This window comes from Mastomys coucha, unplaced genomic scaffold, assembly GCF_008632895.1.
Source record: "Mastomys coucha isolate ucsf_1 unplaced genomic scaffold, UCSF_Mcou_1 pScaffold11, whole genome shotgun sequence".
Classification (NCBI taxonomy): Eukaryota; Metazoa; Chordata; class Mammalia; order Rodentia; family Muridae; genus Mastomys; species Mastomys coucha.
Window position 1 is genome coordinate 25,592,190 of NW_022196893.1, and position 22,289 is coordinate 25,614,478.

The window sequence follows — 22,289 nt, forward strand, 5'->3', positions numbered from 1 at the left end:
AAAAAAAAAAAAAAAAAAAAAAAAAAAAACAACTTGCTTTTTTAATGATTGATGTCCCAAGGTCTGCAGATATAAAAACACCAGAGGAGGAAAATTACTAAACTTTGATCTAATGTGATGAGAAAGGACGTGATTTACGAATGTGATCCTGCAAATTAGTTAGGTACCAGCGATGCCATCCCCGTCTCTCTCCAGAGGCACTTAGGTGGTTACATTGATTGCTTGAGAAAGCTGTGCTTTATTTAAAAGGCTGTGTGGTCTTTGGACTGGACTGAAAGTGAGAGCCCCAGTTGAACTTCTGTGACTGGGGTTTGTATGATAAAACCTGTCATGAGCCCTGGGTTATACAAAGTGCTCTGCTCCTCCTGGACCTGCCCTTTGTTTGTTTGGTTTTGAAGTGAAAGGGAAGGAGCCCATCCCCTTGATAGTCAAGGCTTGCCTCCACCCGCAGAGCTTCTCATATGTGTCCACTTCTCTATCAGTTTGGGGTGAAGATGTGCGTCTCTCTTGAGACCCATCCTTACCTAGGCCCAGTCCAGGACATATATACGGATTTGGCTTATCCACTTTTCTTCCTTCTCTCCTTTTACGGAGTTGGATGTTCCGGTGCTGCAAACTCTCTCTGGCAAGGAATCCTCATTTTCTCTCTAAAACACTGGCCTGTTACCCCTCTGTCTATCATGTCTGTGTGTTCCTCCGCTTACCATCAGAAAGTGCTGAGTGATTAGTAAGTTTGGGTCTTCCCATCCTTTGTAGATGGGAACGCAATGCTAACTGGGGTACATGCATCTCTCTGGGCTGCATAGAACCATGTATGCTTGTTTGTGTCCGTTGTCATCAACACGGCCTTGGGCAGATTGTGCCTCGTTGAATCTCTGTGTCCTCACTAGATGGTTGGTGTAAGGACTAATCCGGATAATTTGTGAGAAAATTAAGTGTTTTCCAAGCCCAACACATATATATCACAGAAAAAGTCAATAATAACTGTATTTCTATGTCCGCTGAAGTTCTGTTTATCTCAGGAAATATGCTTTCCAGCTCAGGAAATGGCACTTTCATCTAGAGTTTTGCCTGGACCATCCATCCCTACCCACATCCAGTCCACCAGTAAACCTCAGTGCTTCTTCTTCATATGTGTGTGTGTGTGTGTATACATATATATGTATGTGTGTGTGTGTGTGTATGTGTATGTGTATGTTTTTAGAAGCAGAGCTTTGTAAACTGCCTAGACCTCAACCTGTCTCTCACCACCTGTCATGGGGCATTTGTCTTTCTCACGAGCTTCTCTGAGCTTCTCTGCGTCTTTGCCTTGCCCTCCTGCAGAGTGTTTGGAACAGCAGGCACTGTGGCCCTGCTGACACCAGGGAATAGTGTCCTGGCCCTGCTTCACTCTGCCTGAGCCCGCTACCAAGCCTGTTCTCTTTCTTACTCTCCATGCAGTCTCCTCAGATGTCCTGTACTTCCTAAAGCACACTAGGTCTGGTTCCCCGTCTCCGAGGCCTTCAATGCTCCCTGTTGCCTTTCTCTGCTTTAATTTTCTCTTTTAGTATAAAAAGCATTATCTTTTTAAGGGTTTAATATTTGTCCCTTACAAGAAAACCATCAGAGACCCTGAAACAGGGCCCTTATCTATAACCTTCATCCTTGGTCCACTCTCTCTGGAATGGGAATTTGGTATGTTTCTGTCAGCCAAGGTTACTCTGTTAGCCATCCATCATCCACTCATTCGCCATCCATCCATCCATCTACTGACCCACCCATCCATCTACCATCCATCCATCCATCCACCCATCCAGTTATCCATCCATCCACCCATCCATCCATCCACCAATCTACCATCATCCATTCATCTATTAATCTACCATCATCTACCCATCAATCCATCTACTATCATCCATTTTTACATCCATCCATCCATCTATCCATCCATCCACACATCCACCCACCCACCATCCATCCATCCACGCACCCACCCATCCATCCATCTATTCACCCATACATCCACTTATCCATCCATCCACCCATCTATCCATCCATCCATCCACCCATCTACCATCATCTACCCACCAATCCACCTACCATCATCCATTTTCTATCCATTTATCCATCCATCCATTCATCCACCCATCCATCCATCTACCCATCTATCCATCCCTCCATCCATCTCTTCATCTACCATAATCCATCCATCCATCTTTAAATGCTTATTTACTATTGACCATGTGCAGGTAACTTCAGTACATGGCATCTGAGAGTGGTTGATGTTGGACAAATGACAGATGAATGCTATTCTGGAATTACAATCAGATTTCACCATTTTTCTGCAGATGGCATCTGTCAGTCTTCTCTTCAGAAGCCTTTGATCCCACATTCTCTACTCAGTGGCTTTACAAAAGCATTTTCTTTACAAACTCCTTTGATCTGGAAGTCCTTTCTCCTCTCCTTCATGCTCCTTTGGAATGTTGGTTTTTGGTGAAATATGTGACATTTTAGTTATCTGGGATAAATCCACATCTCTTCAGAGTTGAGGCTATTCTAGAAGTTGATGAATGATCAGTTTTAGCCTGTACTCACCAATATTGTTGTTACAACTTCTGTGTACAGCCAAAGGCTTCCATGGCATTAATGGTGGCATTACCCCACTGTCATCACTGATGAGAGAACTAAGGGGTGTGGAGTTTTTGCCTTCTAAGAGTCACATTGAACAACATCAGTGGTGCATTCTTGAAAGTGCCATCAGATCAACTCAGCTATTTACGCTGATGTTCTGAAACAAGAGACAAGAATTAACAATCTCCATGGCCCTTTGTTCTTTCTAATTATGCTACCAGTAGTCACGTGGCTTTGGAACAATAAACTCATCATCCTAGAAGTATTGTGAATCCTTTGGAAAACATCCTAACCTGCACACAAAGGGCAAAGTTTTGTGCAGAGAAAACAGTGTAAGGCATGGGTGCTGTGTGGTCCACATTTATCATACCTCTGATGAGCTTTTCTGTTTTGTAGAAGGCACTAAATCCTCAGTCCTCGCATCAGTATTTGTGAGAGGGAAAAATAAGAGTGTTTTCCTTACCAGGCAGCTATTCAGCTTATTAGTGATGATTGCAAAGCTCATCAATATAGAATCTTGTGTCCAGTGAGTACTCAATGAGTGTTAGCCCTTTCTGATGGCAACGATAATATAGTGCAGAGCCAGGTGCTGGTGGCATGGGTCAGGAGTGAGGTCAACATTGTTAGGGGCTGTACATCATTGCAGGCTTAGAGTTGGTTATCTGCCTTTCTCTTTTCCTTAGCAGATATTTACTGTCACATGGCTGTTGAGCCATCTTAGACAAAGAGAGCTCTTCTATGTCTTGAGTGTTCCACTGAGTTTATTCAGTTCGCATCTATTGATTACCCACTATTAACTCAGCACTAAGCTCTGCCCAGGAAGGAAATAGCCCCTTATGATCTCGCTAAGGAGGATCAAGTGAAGAAGCTAAACATTTAAGTGGATGATTTCACTAGGAACTGCTAAGAAGAAAGATACAGGCATCCCCACATACAGTTGTAGGATTAGAATTCAAAACGAACAAACAAAACCAAAACATTTGCAAACTGTGTGCCTAGTAGCATCGTCTATTAGAAACCCTCAGTCCTAGATTCCTAACCACAGGGTCAGCATGAACCGGTGGTTAGGATGGGGATGCTGATTATAAATGGCAGAGGTAGAAACATTTCTGGCACTCTGGATCATATCAGGGTACCTAAAGGACTAGAAAGCGGGGCCACATGGGCTATGCAGACATCCAACATCTCAGTGTCTAAAGTCACAGACAAGGGATGAGCCAAGATAGCCCAGGAACGGTGTGAGTGCTTGAGAACTGGGAGGTGCCATCTTAACTTCTGGATATAAGAAAAACAGTAAACCTATCCTAGTGTTTCTTATACAGAGATGAAATGATCAATATCAGGGTCCTGCTTCTTTCTGCTGGGATTGAAGGCACTGAACTGTTGGAAGAAAGGACAAGTGAATTTGAAACGTGATAGAGATGGCTTATTGTAGGGCCAGCCCCCAGCACTAATGAAAGAAAGGTCGTTTAAGACCTGAGCATTACATTTTTGACTTTTTCATTTGTTGGGTCTGTAAGCTAATGGGTGGCAAGTGCTTAGCGTTTTCATGCCCTTATCTGTAACATGATAGCGACAGGAACATTCATAGCATTGCTTGGAGTTAACTGAGATCATGCACTGGTGTACGGTTCCTGCTCAGCACTGTATGTAGTTCTGTCTCCCAAAATAGTGTTGCAGCAGCTGTCTTCAAAAATGTCTGAATGTGCTCATTTGACTCTGGCATGTGGACATTATATTGCCCACAAAGCAAGATTTTGAAGTTTTTTTAAAAAACAAAAACCACAGCAATGCAAGTCAAGAGTATTTCATTTTTAAAACAGGAGTCAAAGTCTGTGCTTCTCCTCTGGGTTCTCAGCCCCAACCTGTGTACCTTTGGGGAGAGAGGAGGTTTTGGTGGCAACCTCATCAGAAACATCACTGGTTAAGAGAAGTGCATAGTCACTGTCTTAGTCATGGTTTCTATTCCTGCACAAGCATCATGACCAAGAAGAAAGCTGGGGAGGAAAGGGTGTATTCAGCTTACACTTCCGTATTGCTGTTCATCACCAAAAGAACTCAGGACTGAAACTCAAGCAGGAGCTGAGGCAGAGGCCATGGAGGGATGTTCCTTACTGGCTTGCTTTCCCCTGGCTTGCTCAGCCTGCTCTCTTATAGAATCCAAGACTTCCATCCCAGAGATGGTACCACCCACAAGGGGCCCTACCCCCTTGATCACTAATTGAGAAAATGCCTTACTGCTGGATCTCATGGTGGCAGTTACTTAACTGAAGCTCCTTTCTCTGTGAAAACTCCAGCTTGTGTCAAGTAGACACACGAAAGCAGCCAGTACAGTCACCTAAAAGAGAGACTTAGGTGACACCTGCATCTGTGTCTGTGTTGCTAGGCACGCAGGAGAGTCTAATGAGACATGGGATCCTTGGGGTGAGGTTTTGGGAGTTCCTCTGTGGTGACGGCGTTTGGACACTTCCAGGGGTTCTGCATGAATGAATTTTCGTTAACAGTGGGCTATTGGTAGTCAACTGTCACAGACATTTATCTTATTCATTTTTGTTGTACACCATTTGCTTTGCTATGTGCAAGTCACCATTCTTAAGCATTCTAAGTCACCGACCCCAGGAACAGGCTTTCCTGAGCTGAGCACTCATGAAGATCTTCTGGGACTTGATGTTGCTTAGCAGGCTTGTGGATCAAAGGTGCAGGAACTATCAGTTTGGGGGAATTCTAAGGTCAAGCCGTGTGTGTGTGTGTGTGTGTGTGTGTGTGTGTGTGTGTGTGTGTGTGTATTAACGTTGCTTTTTGAAGAAGAGTCGTACCAAATCTTCATTCATTTAGATTATGGCTTTAACTGACATTCATGAGCCAGGAGTAGGTTGTTTTCGAGCCCCGGTGCCTGTTCTCAGATCTCCCATTGACTCTGAAGGACTCCAGGCTTGTGTGTCATATTTATACTTTCAGTCATATTTATACAACAACTTTATCAATGCTCTCCTGCCCCTGGCTTCTCCAAGTGTTCAGGATCTGGGAAGGACTTTTTGATTTTCACCCTTCACCCCTGGGAATAGAAGGGTATATCACAGAATTCAGCATTTCTTCCTTTGTCTCTAGAGACTAATGCACCTCTAGAAAGTATGCAAGGCCTGGCACCCTGGGGGGTGGGCCCGGCCCCTCTCTGCAAATACCTGAAGCCAACCTGGGGCTTGGGGGGGGGTGGGCCCTGGCCCCTCTCTGCAAATACCTGAAGCCAACCTTGGGCTGGGGGGGGTGGGGCTGGCCTGGCCCCTCTGCAAATACCTGAAGCTAACCTGGGGCTGGTAGTTTTGCCCTGGGCTCAGACCCCAGAAACCTAGACCACAGTTCTGTGGTGACTCACAAACTCGGAGAACCTCAGTTCCATCCCTGTAAAATGAAGGGCTGGCAGTGGTAATAACAGCACTTAGAGGGGTCGTTATGTCCCAAAACAGACATACTAATGATGTAGGTGGACGCCCAATGCACAGCTGTGTGGACATGGCCAAGGCTCTCTTCCTTTAGAGTTTTGTATTTGCTTTTCTAGTAATTGTGAAAGAAGAAAAACGAGCTGGTCAATGGAAGTCAAATTATATCCCTTATTATTTTTGTTATTTAGTAACTAAACTGTTACTATGGTTAAAGAAACAGATATAGCTGAGTCCGAATGCCAAGCCAGTTGACAAAAATGAGTGCTAGCAGTAGTCATTAGCTCCTTTCACAAGTCCCAGTAGTAGGCCCAATGTGGGAGTTACAATGTAAGAGATTTGTGGGTAGCTCTTAAGAAGGTGGAGGCGGTGCACACCTTTAATCCCAGCACCCGGGAGACAGAGGCAGGTGGATCTCTTTCAGTTTGAGGCCAGCCTGGTCTACAGAGAATTCCAGGTCAGCCAGGGCTACACACATGGAAAAACCTTGTCCCAAGAAAGATGGGGAAGAGGAAGATGAGGAGGGCTTCTGCCATCTCCACCTGAGGAAACATCTCACTTAGCCTGGACCTCAAGCTTGGCCATGTCCTTCTCTGGGAAAGCTTCCTTTTAGTGTCACTCCCAGAAGCACAACGGTCCAGCTCTGCCCACCCACCCCCACCCCTGGGAGAAATGCTTAGTATAGACTTGGGTATATTAAATCTTTCTTGAAATTATTTAACCAGACTCTAAAAGTATTTTTTTGTTTTAGGGAATTTCCTGCCCATATGCCCATTTGACAATGTCTAGAAATAGATTTGGAATCATATCCCATATCCATCAAATTAGTTAATCACCGCTGTGCGGAGATGGATCTAGGCAGAGTGTTTGTTAATATGTATTCAGTTTGCTTCTGCATCACTTGATCTTTTAAGTGGCTTCGTGGTATTGTCATAAGGTAAACAGTCTAAAAGCATCACGAAGATGTTGTACTCTCCCCCCGCCATGTCATTGTAGTCATGATCTCATCAAAACAAAACAAAAACAAAACGAAACAAACAAGACAGCACAATGGTCTCATGTAGCCCAGCCTAGTGTCAAACTTGGTATGTAGTTCAAGCTGGCCTTGAACTCATAAAGTTCCAGCTTTTACCTCCCAAGTGTTGGGTTTACAGGTGTGTGTCGTCAAGCCTGGCTTTGAACCTTGTTCTTCCCTCTCTTGTCCCTTCCCCCCCCTCTCTTTTAGAGATTTATTTATATGTAAGTACACTGTAGCTGTCTTCAGATACCCCAGAAGAGGGCGTCAGATCTCATTATGGATGGTTGTGAGGAACCATGTGGTTGCTGGGATTTGATCTCAGGACCTTCAGAAGAGCAGTCAGTGCTCTTAGCCAATGAGCCATCTCTCCAGCCTTTTTCTTCTCTTTTATCTGCATACTAGTCCTCAAATCACAGGAGATAAAAATAAACTGGGCAGTGGCGGCAGCACTGAAGACCTTTAATCCCAGCACTTGGGAGGCAGAGGCAGACAGGTCTCTGTGTTTGAGGCCAGCTTGGTCTACAGATCAAGTTCCAGGATGGCCAGGGCTATGCAGACAAACCCTGTCTCTAAAAACCTGTATATATATTAGAGTTGAGGACAGAGTTAACTTCCTTCCACTTGAGACTTGCTCTGGTGCCATAGGCAGGGGCAGGTGTGGTATTTCCTACCTATCTTCTTGTGTAGCAGGCCTGAGTAGGTCTGAACAACAGAGAGTTGGCTTGTCTTTGGCTTTAACTTGATGTCTTTCCTTACACAGGTCAAGCAGCACCGAAGGCTTGAAGGATGGGTAAAGACTTCCGCTACTATTTCCAGCATCCTTGGTCTCGCATGATTGTGGCTTACCTGGTCATCTTCTTTAACTTCTTGATATTCGCGGAGGACCCAGTCTCCCACAGCCAAACAGAAGCCAATGTTATTGTTGTTGGAAACTGTTTTTCATTTGTAACAAATAAATACCCTAGAGGAGTTGGCTGGAGGATTTTGAAGGTGCTTCTATGGCTACTGGCCATTCTCATAGGACTGATTGCTGGCAAGTTTCTGTTCCATCAGCGCTTATTTGGTAAGTACCGTACCGTGCGCTGCCACCCTGCTGCTCTTGCCTTTCTGTTCTCTGAGCCAGAGCTGTCCACTTCCAAGATCCAGTGCCAGATGCTTGCAGCTTGTCCTCCAGGCTAAGTGTGTTCTGAACTGTTGTAGCCAGGCAGATTCTTTAAGTGTCCTGTGCTTGATGGTTAGGGAAATGGTCATGCAATGAAGTTAAAAAATGCCTTCAGCCAAAACCATGGGAATAGTCCTAAGCGTGGTATAGCCAAGAGTGCAGATTGTAAAGACAGTGCCTCTGACAATCAAGGCACAGCACACATTTCATTAACATAAGTTAACTCCTAGCCATATACACACACAAACACACACATAGGCACATGAAATTACAAACAGAGCACATTTTTTACATTGTAAGAATGCCTTTTTGCATTTACTTAGTAGTGTGCATATGCTCTTGCGTGTGTGCATGTGCTTGTGTTGTATGTGTGCGTATGTATGTGCATGTGTGCATGTGTTGTATGTGTGCATGTGTTGTATGTGTGTGTGTGTGTATGCGCATGTGTGTGTGTTCAGAGTACAACTAACAGGAGCTGCTTCTCTTCTTGCATTGTGTGGGTTCAAAGATTTAAATGCAGGTCACCAGGCTTTGTGGCAATAAATCTTTCTTTTTGAGCCATTTCTTTACCTCTACTTCTTAACCCTATCTCCTGGATAAAAAACTAAAACCGAAACCAAAACTTTGGCTTCATGATGTTTATTTGGAACTTGTGTAGTATAGTATAGTATAGTATAGTATAGAAAAGAACCGAATATTATTAAGAAATCTCTTGGTAACAAAGATCAGAAAAATTAGTTTAAATTAAAAAGTAACAGTTAAGTGTTAGCAGACTGGTTCTCGTGCTGCAGCCTGATGCTGTGACCCTTTAAATCAATTCCCCATGCCGTGGTGAGCCCCAACTATAAGATTATTCTTGTTACTACTTCATACCTGTAATTTTGCTACTGTACATTACTGTGAATTATAAATATCTAATATGCAGCATATCTGATATATAACCCCCAAAGGACTTATGACCCACAGGTTGAGATCTGCTGTGCTAGAGGGTTGACTCTGCAGTTCAGAGCATTCCCAGCATCCACAGGGAGGCTCACAACCCTCTATAACTGTAGTCCCATGGGGGCTAATGCCCTCTTCTGGCATGCAGCTATACATGCAGACAAAACTCCCATATACATAAAATACAAACATAAACAAAACCTGAGGAATAAGTAGCCAGTTATAAGAATAATGGACCATTTCACAGATACCAAGGAGGAAATTCACTTTGGACTCTGGGGTGAAGTGGATCGGGACCTAGAGCTCTGTCAGGATGATACAGTAGACAGTTACTCATTGAGACTAGTTTTACCCAAACTCCCAGGTAAGAGGCCCACTTAATCCAGTGAGGTCTGGCTCCCACTGCTTGCCTGATTGAGGTTGGTCAAGAAGTAGGGATGGTTACCCACTCGACATTTATTTATTGCACACCAGTCACTAAGGTAGAACACGTAACAGGTGCAGCCTCTGTTCTCAGAAACACCTTCTGGAGGACGGAGCCAAGCAGGTAAATATACGACACTTGATAAGCTGAGGCGTTGGGAGGATGAAGTCAGATACAAGTGCTGCAGCTGGTCAGTCACTAAGAGACTTTAATAAAAGCATACTGCACCAGCATGATAAAGAGCCGGGTAATAAAGGTGTAATATATTCAACAGTGATAACAGTTAAGGTAGGGGGTCTTGGGGTGATTTCGACAGAACAAACGTATCTGCAGAACAAATGGGTATGACCGTGTCTCTCAAGGTCTCCTTGGCCTTGGTCTTAGGATACGGGAAGAAACCACAGCCTTACAGGGGACAAGAGCAGGGGCCCCTGTTCCTTGAATGCGGGCCTGAGTGAAGATAGTGCTGCAGTGGGTATATCTGAGTTGGAGGAGCAGGGAAGAGAGCATCCCCCCATCTGATACCCCTCACTTTCCTGTAAAGAACAGAAATGAAGGTAGCAGGATAAGGAACATCAAGGCATGTGGTCAAGGTTTCGGAGACTTGTTGGAGGGAGGTCAGTCAGCCAGGTTGCTGACAATCACAGAGAGCCACCAGGGATAAGCACTTACCAGTGTGAATGGTGCCGGTCTGAATTGCTCAGCATTTTCTTTTTCAGAGCTCAGCCACTGGGACCAATGGTCTGAAAGCGTGGCGGGGATTGCTCGGACATGCATTTTACAAACACAAGCTGGTGGGGTGGAATGTGGCTGGACAGAAAGGGAACTAACAGTCCGGATGGCACCTGCAAGCACTCGAAGAGTTAAGTGAAAGTCAAGCATTCCAGAGCTCAAGCGAAATGGAAGTAATAAAAGGGAGAACATCTGTGGGCGTGGCTGAATAACAGTCATCCTTTAGTGGTGATTTCTAGGGTGTGGTCTCTAGGGTGACATGCTCCTGTGGTCTGGAGGGACAGGTCGTTGACACAGAGGGTTCACAGGAACATAGTGTTAGTTGGCTCAGACGTCAAATGTGGAGCAAGCGTGGCACTGGTTGTAGTAATCTGTGTAGAAATAAATAGTTAAGGGTGGGTGGCGAATGTGAGACTCAGTTTCCAAAATAGAAAGGGAGTGCTGGAGAGGGATGTCAGTGGCTAGAGGTGTTTGTAAGCCATCTGAGGAACATTAACACAGTCGGTAGTTATGGCCAGTGGGTCAGAATGTTAAGGCTGGAGAAGAACACCCAAATTATAAAAGGATGATTGAGAACCGTCTAGCTAAAAACAGTGGCTCAATAAGACAGGGGGGTCGTTTGACTTTGCAACTGCCACAGTTTGCCAAGCTACTCTCTTATAAATTCTGTCTCTTATACTAAAATCAGATTTCAGTCATGGTTTGCACATCACTTCTCCCGTTAGTAGGGTTCTAGATTTCCAGTGGTCACTTTACTGAGTCTCAGTTCATTTTAACCTCTTTTAATGTCAGTTCTATTACTTCAGTCTGACAGTCTCTTCTTTTATCCTTACTCAAACTCTCTGAAACGATGCACCTTAAAGAAAGAAAAGCTATTTTGCAAGTTTTGTGAGTGAGACAAGTGGACTCCTGGTCCAGTTTTCTTGTGAACTCCAAACCCCTGCTCTCAGTCTTTCTTCCTTGGCTCACAGACTCTAAATCACTCTGCCTAGCTCCTCTCTCCTCCCCTGATTCGATGTGGATTATAGAGTGATTTTTACTATACTGTCAAGTGATTCACAAGATGGAATCCAAGTTCTTTGGATTGATGGCTAAGGCTCCTGATGATGACCCCTGTCTGACTCTTGGGCTTCCCACAGTGCACAGTGTGTGTCCCCCTAAACAGTGTCCCTCACTGTGCTTCCCATAGAGTCCTACTGTGGGCCTCTCCTAACACCTCAGCCAACTCCTTTCCCAGTCCACCTGTTTTGAGTTGCTTTCTCGAGCCCTCCTGCATTATTCCAGTTGTCTTCTTGTTGCAAAGTCGTCTACTTGTTTCAAAGCACTGCGGTAGGGTGCCCTCAGCCGATAGCCTGCAGCCTTGTGGGAGAGAATCCAAACTTAAATGCAAGTTCTCATTGGCTTGATGCGTGATAAATGTTTCTGTCTTGGTTCCCAGATAACCAGCCCTTATGCATAATTCATTTTTAAAAAGCTATATTTAAGCCTTTAATGATGTGAGGATACAAGCTGCTGATGTTGGTGATGGCATGTGCATGCTGAGGAGACTAAAGGTAAATGACGCACAGAACCTTGTGCTGCAGAAATACCAGGATGGTTTATGGAGTGATCAGAACAATTTTGTGCCAAGCAGTTTCACCTTTTGTAATTCTCTAATAAAATGCCAGATTTACATATTGGATAAAATGTCCCCTTCAGTCCACTCTAAGTCTCTCAGGTGCTTTGTTATCTCTTCTCAGTAAACGCCAACAGAACAACTGGATACTATCAATTTACATCCAAATAGGGGTCCAGTGAGCACCTATCTAAGGGGTTGAGTGGTCATGGATTTAGTTTTGTGTGAGATACACTGTTGCAGTTTTACAGCTGTCTAGGAAGCAGCATGATTTTCCTGCTGAGCCAAGCAAGGTCTTGCTTTGTGGCCCAAGGTGGCCTTGATCTCTCAATATTCCTATCCCAGCCTCCCAAGATCTGGGATTACAGGCTTCTCATATTAACAGGGGCATGTGATTGAGGACCACATTCAAAAGGATTTCTTAGTTCAGGAATAACTCTCGTTGAACATTGTATAAAGATTTATCAGAAGAGAGCTCTATTGAATCTCCAGTTTGCACTCTCTGGGATCTCTGTTTGCTTGGATAAATGTTAGTCTTTTTTTTTTCTCAATATGAATTCAAATAGTATGTTTTGGCATGATTTTCTACCCATGGATAGAGAAATTGTGTGTATAATATTAAACACAAAGGGAATTTAATTTTGTTCTTAAGCTTATTAAATAATTAATTTGTATTCTAAAAATAAATTAAAATTATTCCTGACCACTTGTGCACTAGGACATGGGTCATGAAACCAGGAAGTCAAGGAAAGGAGGGAGAATATAATGCGCTTTGATTCTGTGAGCTGGCTTGCCCTCACTGAGTTCTGAAATGCCTTGGAGCCAGGCAGAAGGGGCAATGGAAAGTGTACTCCTTTGGTTGTCTGCAGTAATGAAGAGTTCACTCTCCCCATGAGAGTTTCCTTTGCAGAGTGTTAGGGTTCTGCTGCCTTATGTCTGCTGAAGGCATACATTTACTGAGTGCCTTCTTCTTTCTTCTGCTTTGTGCAGGCAGGCGGGGGTGGGGTGGGGTGGGGAGAGACAAGTGCACTTCCTTTTTTATTTTTATTTTTATTTTTTGAGTCTTAATTTCATAAGAGGACAGAACGTAATCTTGAAGCACAAGAGTGAGCTCCCTGACTGCCATCCTTTTAAAGATATAATATCTTGATTAGTGCTTTGAGACTTTCCTACAATGCCATTTGCTTACTCTCGCTCCCCACTGTACCTACTGCCTTCAGGACTCACACCCACCTCCCAACCCTTTCTTCCTTCATTTTCTTTTGTCTTTAAAGAACCTGCGAAGTCTGACTCATGAGAGAGCACTTCTAGGAGACAATGTAAAAAGGCCTTAAGCAACTTTATAAATAGACTGATCTAGAATTACCAAGATTGCAACTAACAAATTCAAAGATAGATTCTTTCCTACTATGTCTTCCATGTTGTACTATTGTTTCCTGACATGTTCAAAGATCCCTGGTCCATTTCACCTTGCCTCTCTAACACTGCCCCTTTAAAGAATTGTCATGGGACCTCTGGCTGAAGGAGCTGTCCATCTCTCGCAACAAGAGTGTTCTGTGTATTTACCTAAGGCAGGGCCCAGCTGAAGCTGGAAGAGGCTGAAGGCAGGCAGATTCAGAATGGGTTGCCATGGGTAGCACGTGGAAATGACTCTAAGCTTGTGTCTTAGCTAGGGTTACTATTGTGATGAAACACTATGACCAAAGAAACTTGGGGTGGAAAGGGTTTACTCAGCTTACATTTCCACAGCACTTTTCATCATGGAAGTCAGGACAGGAACTCAAATGCTGCAGGAACCTGGAGGCACGAGCTGATGCAGAGGACATGGAGGGGTGCTGCTTACTGGCTTGCTCATCAAGACTTTCTTAGCATTCCTTATAGAACCAGGACCACTGGTCTAGGGATGGCACCACCCACAATGGGCTGGGCCCTCTGCCATTAACCACTAATTAAGATATACCTTACAGTGGATCTTATGAAGGCATTTTGTCAATTGATGTTCCCTCTATTCACATAACTCTAGCTTGTAGCAAGTCGACATAAACTAGCCAGCACAGCCTGCTTATATTGCCCATCCCTCAACAGAATCTATATATACTGTTATTTACACACCCATCTCATTAATGTCTTGTCTCCAGGCTATACCATAAGCCTGATGAGAGCAGATCTTATGCTGCTATTTTTCATGTGATCCTCAGTGTCTAAACTGTGCTCGATCCCCAGTGTTCGATAAATTTCAAGGACTAGATACGGAAATCTTTCACCTTTCATATGTTGATTTTGCTGATGGTGCCTTTTTCTTGGAAACTGTAGAACAGAGTTCATTTCTTTATTCATAAAATATGAGCTAGGGAATTTAAAATCTGGTTAAAGAGGCAAGATACATAGGCATGAAAAATTAAATACTCTGATAATAGAAGGAAATGCGTATCAAGTATCAAATGAATAGCCTACCTTGAGTGCAGTGGGAATCCAAGAGGGGAGGTTATAGTAGCTAGGGAGGTGAAAGGAAGTGTTCTTGCCCAGGTGGGGCCTCAAAGGAGGCTAAGGCAAGGTGGGGTTAGGTAGAAATGCTGCACAGATTTCCTTACAGAGGTCAGGGCATGGGGTGAACCGTGGGAGCAAAGGAGATGAAGATCCATTGGCTTTTTAAGCATGGGTGTGTGGTGGTATAGGGAGAAACAGGGCTGGTGTGGAATGAGGTCTTGAGAGGTTTGTATTGAGAATGAGGAGAGAGAAGGCGAAGGTTGGTTGGGTCCAAGTCAGTGCGGTAACTTTAGACTTCTTTAGCCTTTGAGTTTGGGGAAAATCTGAAGAAACTATGAAATGATGACATAGTTACAATGGAAGAATCAGAGGTGTGCGTAAAGGGAGAGATAGGAATGAAGGAGACAGGAGGGTCCTTCAGCAGCCACCTTCGTTCATTAGGGTTTCAAAGCGTTCAGGCCAGTGTGCGCTAGGGATGGAGTAATGCATGGTAAAGCTGGATGAGAATGTGAAGCTTGCAGAGCTAATGAGACCTGAGCTATGAGAGTCAGGGCAGGACTGAAGGTAGCTAGGCAGGCTGGGTGGGATGCCTCGCAGTCTGTTCATCTTGGGGCTGAAGGAGGAGGAGAAACAGAAGGTCCTGCTGTCTGGTGAGCCCACAGGCAGTGGCCACTTGTCATGAAGACTATGCAGGCGTCTTAGTAAGCTTAACCTGGGCCATTTGCTCTTCCTCCACACTCTGACGGCAGATTCTTTTTACGTTGGTGTAGGTTTCTATGTTCAGCCGGTCACCCCGCTAAATGTCCCACTGTCAAATGCATTCATATGCTGGACATCTGCTTCTGTGGATATAACTTGGGCAGAGAAAGAAGGACTAAAAAGAGCCCTCGTGTGAGTCAGGGTTAGTTACAGCGATATAAATGAAACCAAGACTCTGTCTGTCTATCCACTTAGCTACTTGTTATCTCCCTTTTGTTCTGTTTCCCTGGTGTCTTAGATAGGGTTTTACTGCTAAAACCCTAGGGTGAACAGACACATGACCAAGACAACTCTCATAAGGACAACATTTAATTGGGGCTAGCTTACAGGTTCAGAGGTTCAGTACACTGTCATCAAGGCAGGAACATGGCAGCATCCAGGCAGGCATGGTGCAGGAGGAGCTGAGAGTTCTACATCTTCATCTGAAGGCTGCTAGCAGAATACTGGCTTCCGGGCAGCTAGGATGAGGGTCTTAAAACCCATGTCCATAGTGCCACACCTACTCCAACAAGGCCACACCCATTCAATAAAGCCACACCCACTCCAACAAGGCCACGCCTGCTCACACAGGGCCACACCTCCTAATAGGGCCACTCCCTGAGCAGAGCACAGACAAACCATCACACCTGGGGAAATTCTACACAATGGCCTAAGGCAAAGACTCCTAAATGAGGTGACACTGCAGAGGCCTGTCACATAGCCCTAACCCGAGTCCCAGGAGCCAACGCACAGTGAAGCCCCACACAGTCATGACATGCACTTCGCAGCCAAGATGGGGATGTTCTGTGTTTCCTGCTCCCTGGTCTCGTCTCAAAGTTTTTTAAATTAAAACCTAGGCTTTGTGCCCGTTCACCCCTCCTGCCCCAGGTATTCCTCTAGAATGAGTGGGAGTTTCTTCCAGACCCACATGGCCACCCATCATCGGCAATGAGTAATTTCCTCACTGCTCATGAACACTTTTTGGGGTGAGTTCATTGCCTTTGGGCCTCCGCACCTGGCTTTGGTGTCAGGGTGCTTTTATTACAGTGATGGAAATGAAACTAAGACTCTGTCTGTCTGTCTGTCCATCTGTCTGCCTGTTTGTCTATCCACTTAGCTATCTACCAGCTGTCTGTGCAGGTGGCCTTTCCTTTTCCTCCCCATGTCTAGAACTCCCTAAAGACAGAGCTCCCACCTGGCCTCTGTCAACAATGGGGTTCTCTATCATCCGCAGCATCAGGACCTGGGCACTCCCTGGTACGACCTGGGCCTCTGGGGCTGGGTTCTTGTGCACAGAAAAGCCTCTAGCACTCTGGAAGTCGGCACAGTGAGGGTACCCCTGCTGGCTCCGTGGGTGCAAACACTGCCATCTACACTCCCATCTGCACCATTTCCTGGAGATTTGGGGATTCACTTAAGCTTCCAATGGCAAGTATCTGGTTGTGTCACCGTGGGGCAGCTTTCTGTTGCAGCACTATGGGGCCCCAGGGGAAGAACATGGCCAACTAGAGTAGGACCAGAATCTGATCAGTAGCTTTTGCTGTAGCAAGAAGAAGGTGTGTGAGCACAAAGCCAGGGCTAGTTTTTGCAACAGTTCTTGTTGCCAGGTTTGTACAAGCCTCCTGTTTCAGAGTTACAGACGCTGGGCCGTGGCTCTCTGTTTGCCTACCGTGAAGAACCTTCATTCTGATCCTCTGTTTCACCCAAGAGAGCTAAGCTTTTTAAAAAAAAACATGGCGATTCGTTTTTTTAAAGGGTTGTGCTAACAAAGAGCTTGTTTCTAGACTGCTAATGAGATCTGGAAAGAGATGGCTATAACAGGCAAACACATAAAACTGCCTTGAGTGTCTGTTATGTAAACATCAGTGGCCTTCTGTTTTTTTTTTTTTTTCTTTTTTCTTTTGGTGTGTGTGTATGTGCTTTTGATTGTTTTATTTTTAAATAGCAATGTGGTATTTATTTATTTATTTATTTTGTTTTTTTGAGGGGAGCAATTTCAGTATATAATGAGATTTTAGAAGACCATGAAAAGAAAAATAAAAATTTAGCAGGTACTTGCCCGTGTAAGCCTGGGATTGAAAGAGTTAAATTTGAGACCAGTACTGAAAACCAAAGGAGCCAGGAGCTGGACCTGCAAGAAGCAGCTGGGTCAGGGAAAAGCTGACCAGGGGAGTGCAAATCTCAGAGATAAGGCAAGGAGGTGCCCAGCCGAGGTGCCTGAGACATGCCTGGCCAGACATTGAGTGATGGACCCTGGGCCATTTGGTTTTCTTAAGTGTTAGCTAAGGGTCAGTATGAACTTTGAATAGCACTCTCCCCTCTTGCTAGGAATTTCACTTTTTTTTTTTTTAAAGGAATTCTCAACTCTGATCTGCATGAACGACATTCAAAATAACCAATCATGTATAGCCACACCAATTCCTTTGTCTCCCCAGACCTTTTTCCTATAAAATCCCCTAACCTCTGAGATTCGTGGTCAATTCCTGGTCTCCTGTGTGAGATTTGGGGTTGAACCAGAGTTCTGAAATAAAAATGCCTCATGTTTTTTACATCAAGATGGCCTGTCATGTTCTTCGGGTGCATGTCTCCCAGGATTTGAGCGGGAACTCCCTATGGGGTCTTTCAACCACATCTATGCTATTGTAATAAGATTCCAATATTTTCTTACATTGTCATGATAGAGCACAGTCAATGAGAGTGATGACAGGATTTGGTCGGGGAATGAATTTAATACTGCTGACTTCCTGCTTTTTTCTACTGCAAAGTTTTACGTCTACTTTGAGAATTTTCTTTATATTTTGAACTAGACATTTGATTTTATTTTGATAGGAAAGACTCAGACATTCTAGAAAATGTGGGCAAGATAGTCATGGTGACATGAAACTATTAAGCCATTAAAAAAAAAAAAACCAAAAACAAGTACTTCGGAAAAAACACATTATTTCAACACAGTGGTATGCGTTGTACTGCTGTGTGTTAATTTGACGTCTGAGCAGTTCACTGATAATCAATGAATAGTAAATGGCCCTCAGGTGTATCACGGTGCTTAGTGGTACATGTAGGAAAATATATTCATAGACTGCCCGCAGGAAATATAAGCAGTTGGCTGTTGGTGTTGTACGACCAAGATGATGAGAATTTCCATCTATAGGAGGCATCTGTCTATATCTTTATTATCTATATCATCTACATGTCAGTGAATGATACAAGATCGACAGCTTTAAACTTTGTCCTTTCAACGTATTATTAAACATTTACAGTCATGTTTCTATAAACATATCACCATCTCCTCACCAAATATTTTCCAAGTGTTAACATCTTCATTTCTGAAAGTGCTTGAGTTGTCAATAGTCAGTTACAGTCCGTAGAGTTAAATTCTTTCGGAGCCAGAGATGACTGAAGACGTCACTGAAAAGCTTGGCGTGTCCTTCTGGTGGGAGAAGCAAAGCTCGCATGTACAGACATGGAGATGTGTGAAACAGGCTAGGGGAAGCAAACTGAAAAAATATTGATAATTGATATTTTAAAAAAATCAACAGAATATTGTTTCTTGTAGGGAGATTTGCTGTATGAGAGCTCTTGAGGGTGGGTGCAGACCCCTGCGGTAGAGAACTATGCCAGCACACACATGTCCTTGGGTTTGATGCTACGAGCTACAGAAAGGTTTAGTGTGCTTTGTAATTTTTTTTTATTCTTTCTTTTCTTTTCTTTTCTTTTCTTTTCTTTTTTCTTTTGTTGATTGGATATTTTCTTTATTTACATTTCAAATGTTTTCCCCTTTTCAGGTTTCCCCTTCCCAACCCCTCTATCCTATCTCCCCTCCCCCTGCCTCTATGAGGGTGCTCCCCCACCTACCCACCCACCCACTCCTGTCCTCCCACCCTGGCATTACCCTACACTGGGGCATCAAACACCCTCAGGCCCAAGGGTTTTTTCTCCCACTGATGTCTAACAAGGTCATCCTCTGCCACATATGTGGCCAGCGCCATGGGTCGCTCCATGTGTATTCTTTGGTTGGTGGTTCAGTCCCTGGGAGCTCTGGGAGGTGGGGGGGTGGTTCTGGCCTGTTGACATTGTTGCTCCCTCCATGGGGCTGCAAACCCCCTCAGCTCCTTCAGTCCCTTCTTCAACTCCTCCATTAGGGACGCCCGAGCTCAGTCCAATGATTGGCTGCGAGCATCTGCCTCTGTATTTGTCAGGCTCTAGAGAAGAGCTGACTCCTGACTGGAATGCCCTTTCTCACGTAGAGCAGGAACAGACACGGAGGCCGGAGGCCGGAAATCCCCCTAGCTGTGCCCTCTTGCTCCTGAGGTGCCTTTGTTAGCGTGTAGACAGCCGTGTATCCATTAGCACTAAAAGGCAATCATTTGCAGCCTTCGGGGCAGAATCTGCTGCTATCTAGTTCCTCTAGGACAGAGATTACAAACTCTGCAGGAAGCTATCTCAAGGCCTTAATAAACTGTGTCAGGTAGACTGTTGGAATTCAGCAACCATTAACCAGGCAAGCTTTCTAGGTACATTTCTTTTCCCCTGTTCTTGGAAGAGATGAGTCATGTAGGGTCAAGGGACTCTCCTTTCCAGGTTGAGCAGTTCTTCTTCCATCTCCTCTAAGTAGAAGGGAAGACTGTGGGATCTTTATGGAGACAGCTGTCATATGGCCGCATGCAGCTGGACCCACCCTCCCAGTGATAGGAAAGCCAGCTCACTATTAGTGAGGTGGACCTGGCCGGGGTAGAACTTGGCAGCAGATGTAGCAGCAAGCGGCGAAGCTGGCGGTAGAGAGAGCTTGCTTATTGGCTTATTTACAATGAATGCATCCTTTGTTTTTCCAACATAGGGTAATTAGTCCTGCTTGAAGCAGGGGTGTGATCGGAGATTTTATTTTTTTGGCTTGCTTCTCTTTTCCTCCTGTTCTTCCTCTCAGTGCTGTAATTGGAATCATTTAAAAGATATTTTCATGGAGTGAAAATAGTACAATACTTAGGGAGTGCCCTGGGCTGCTAGCAAGGATATTAGCAGTGACATCAATGAGCAGTCTTGCTCCCCTCATAGGGAAATTTGCTGTGTGGGTGGTCAGGGGGAGGATGTGGGACAAAGCTCTCACAGGGGCTGTGTTGCTATGATGGGCTCTGGATAGAAGTGGGCAAAGAAAAGCCATTACAAGATGTAAGGGTGGGCTGGAGAGATGACTCAGAGGTTAAGAGCACTGGCTGATCTTCCAGAGGTCCTGAGTTCAATTCCCAGCAACCACATGGTGGCTCACAACCATCTATAACGAGATCTGGTGTCCTCTTGTGGCCTGTAGTCATACAGAAATCTACATACATAATATATAAATCTTAAAAAAAAAATGAAGGGGGCACATAGGATAAGAACAGAGGTCCTCAGAGGCAGGCTTGATTGCACATCACTAAAGTATTGGGTTCTGAGTGCAGGTGGTGGGAGAAGCAATTCCATTGTTTTTGATTTGGGTTCTCATGAGCGTGATCTGGTATGATTGTTGGTGGATACACAGAAACACACCAGGTTCATTTGCCTGGCTCCAAGGTCATCACAAGAGCCAGCAGCAGTCAAGTGAGTACCTGAGCTGAAGCCTCGTTTGCAGACAGGCGCCTTCCAGGCATGCCAGATGGCGAACCGGCAGAGGCCAGCCCTGTCTGACTTGGGAGTGGGTCGTGCCAGGCCAATTCCCCACTGCTCTGCTCCACATTGTGTCAGTGTCCAGAGCTTCTGGCACCGTCTCCCCCTGACAGTCCTTCCTTTGGGCTGAAGGAAGTCATTTGACTGACCTCGAAGGAATGTCTCAGTTTCAGGGCACAGACTAGCCTCGCTGTGCAGCCCAGAGAAACGGAAGGCGCTTCCTGCAGAGATGGCCATTCTCTGCAGTTTCTCCTTCAGTTTAAGAGGAATGTGATGACAGGCCAAGATGTTTTACCTTGCCCAGCACACACATCTTGTACTTTATGTGTCCTTGAGGGCACGGCTGGGATGAGCCAGCTAAGATCGGACATATGGACCTGAGAGTCCAGGTTTGAGCCTGCTTCAGATATCCTGGGAAGGTTATGTCCTGATTAAACCCCCTTCACCTTATGGCTGCCCCAGTTTATTCCTATTTAACAGCAGTGTTCTGTCACCATTATCACTGACGAATGTTTCAGGATTTGTTTGCCCAAGACATTTTCAGTGCGTAAATCCACAGCATGAGCATATTTAAGTAGAGCTGCCTACCGCATAATGATCGGACACAGTCGCGTGATGACAGAGCTGCAACGTAACTGCAGGGCCAGCAAGGGATCACGGCCAAGAAGTGGAGCGATTCACCATCTAGTCTGAGAGTGCAAGAAGTTGTTCCCGACAGGAATGGTCAGGGGAGGTTTTGTAAGGTGTCATGGGTTGGTGCAAGCTACCGAGCTAAGGGCTTTTGGGATGATGAATGTGGCTAGAACAACCTTGTTACAAATTTGTCCACCAAGCTCTGGTCAGGAATGGAGAATGCAAAGTCTCCAGGTATGAAAAGCAGCAGCAGAAAATCTGTTGTTAGTGTGGAAAGGGGAGAGGCGGGCCGGTGACCATACGCTAAGGAGAACGAAGGGGCAACGTGGTCCTCCCTAGTGTGTGAAGGAGGGAGTGTTCTTGAGTCAACCGATGTAGGTAGAGGGGGAGGCAGCTAACAGAAACATCAAGGGAATTATGGAACCTCTTTATTTTATTAATATTTTAAAATTGAAAATAGATATTTTTTATGAAGTATATTCTGATTAGGGTTTCTATCTTCCAAATTCTCCCAGATCTTCCCCACCTCCCTACTAACCCAGGCCCCCACCTTTTCTTTCTTTCTCTCTTTCTTGATAGGAACCAAACAGGTGCTGTAAAATAAGAAAAATAAATAAATAAAACAACATAAAAATTTAAAAAGTCAATTCTGGGGGATCTTGAACACCATGTTCAAGATCTGAAAATTATCTTGAAATAGCAGAAGACATAGAATATATGATTCCTTTATTAAAATTTAAACTTAAATTCTGTGTGCTTATTGGGGAAACAACTAAAACATGGAAACAAGAAAGAAATTAAGAATTCCATCACAAGGAAGATAAGAATCACAAGTTTGGAGTGAAGGTGAA

At 44.7% G+C, this 22,289-nt stretch overlaps 1 protein-coding gene across 1 annotated transcript in view; it reads left to right on the forward strand.

Annotated features, from left to right (window-relative positions):
- Positions 1 to 22,289, forward strand: part of Tmem117 (transmembrane protein 117) — a 471,810-nt gene that overhangs the window by 1,406 nt on the left and 448,115 nt on the right. Inside the window, exon 2 of the mRNA XM_031353693.1 lies at positions 7,826 to 8,128. Within this exon, the coding sequence (XP_031209553.1) occupies positions 7,852 to 8,128 (277 nt within the window). The 5' untranslated portion in view covers positions 7,826 to 7,851. The remainder of the gene's footprint in view (positions 1 to 7,825; positions 8,129 to 22,289) is intronic.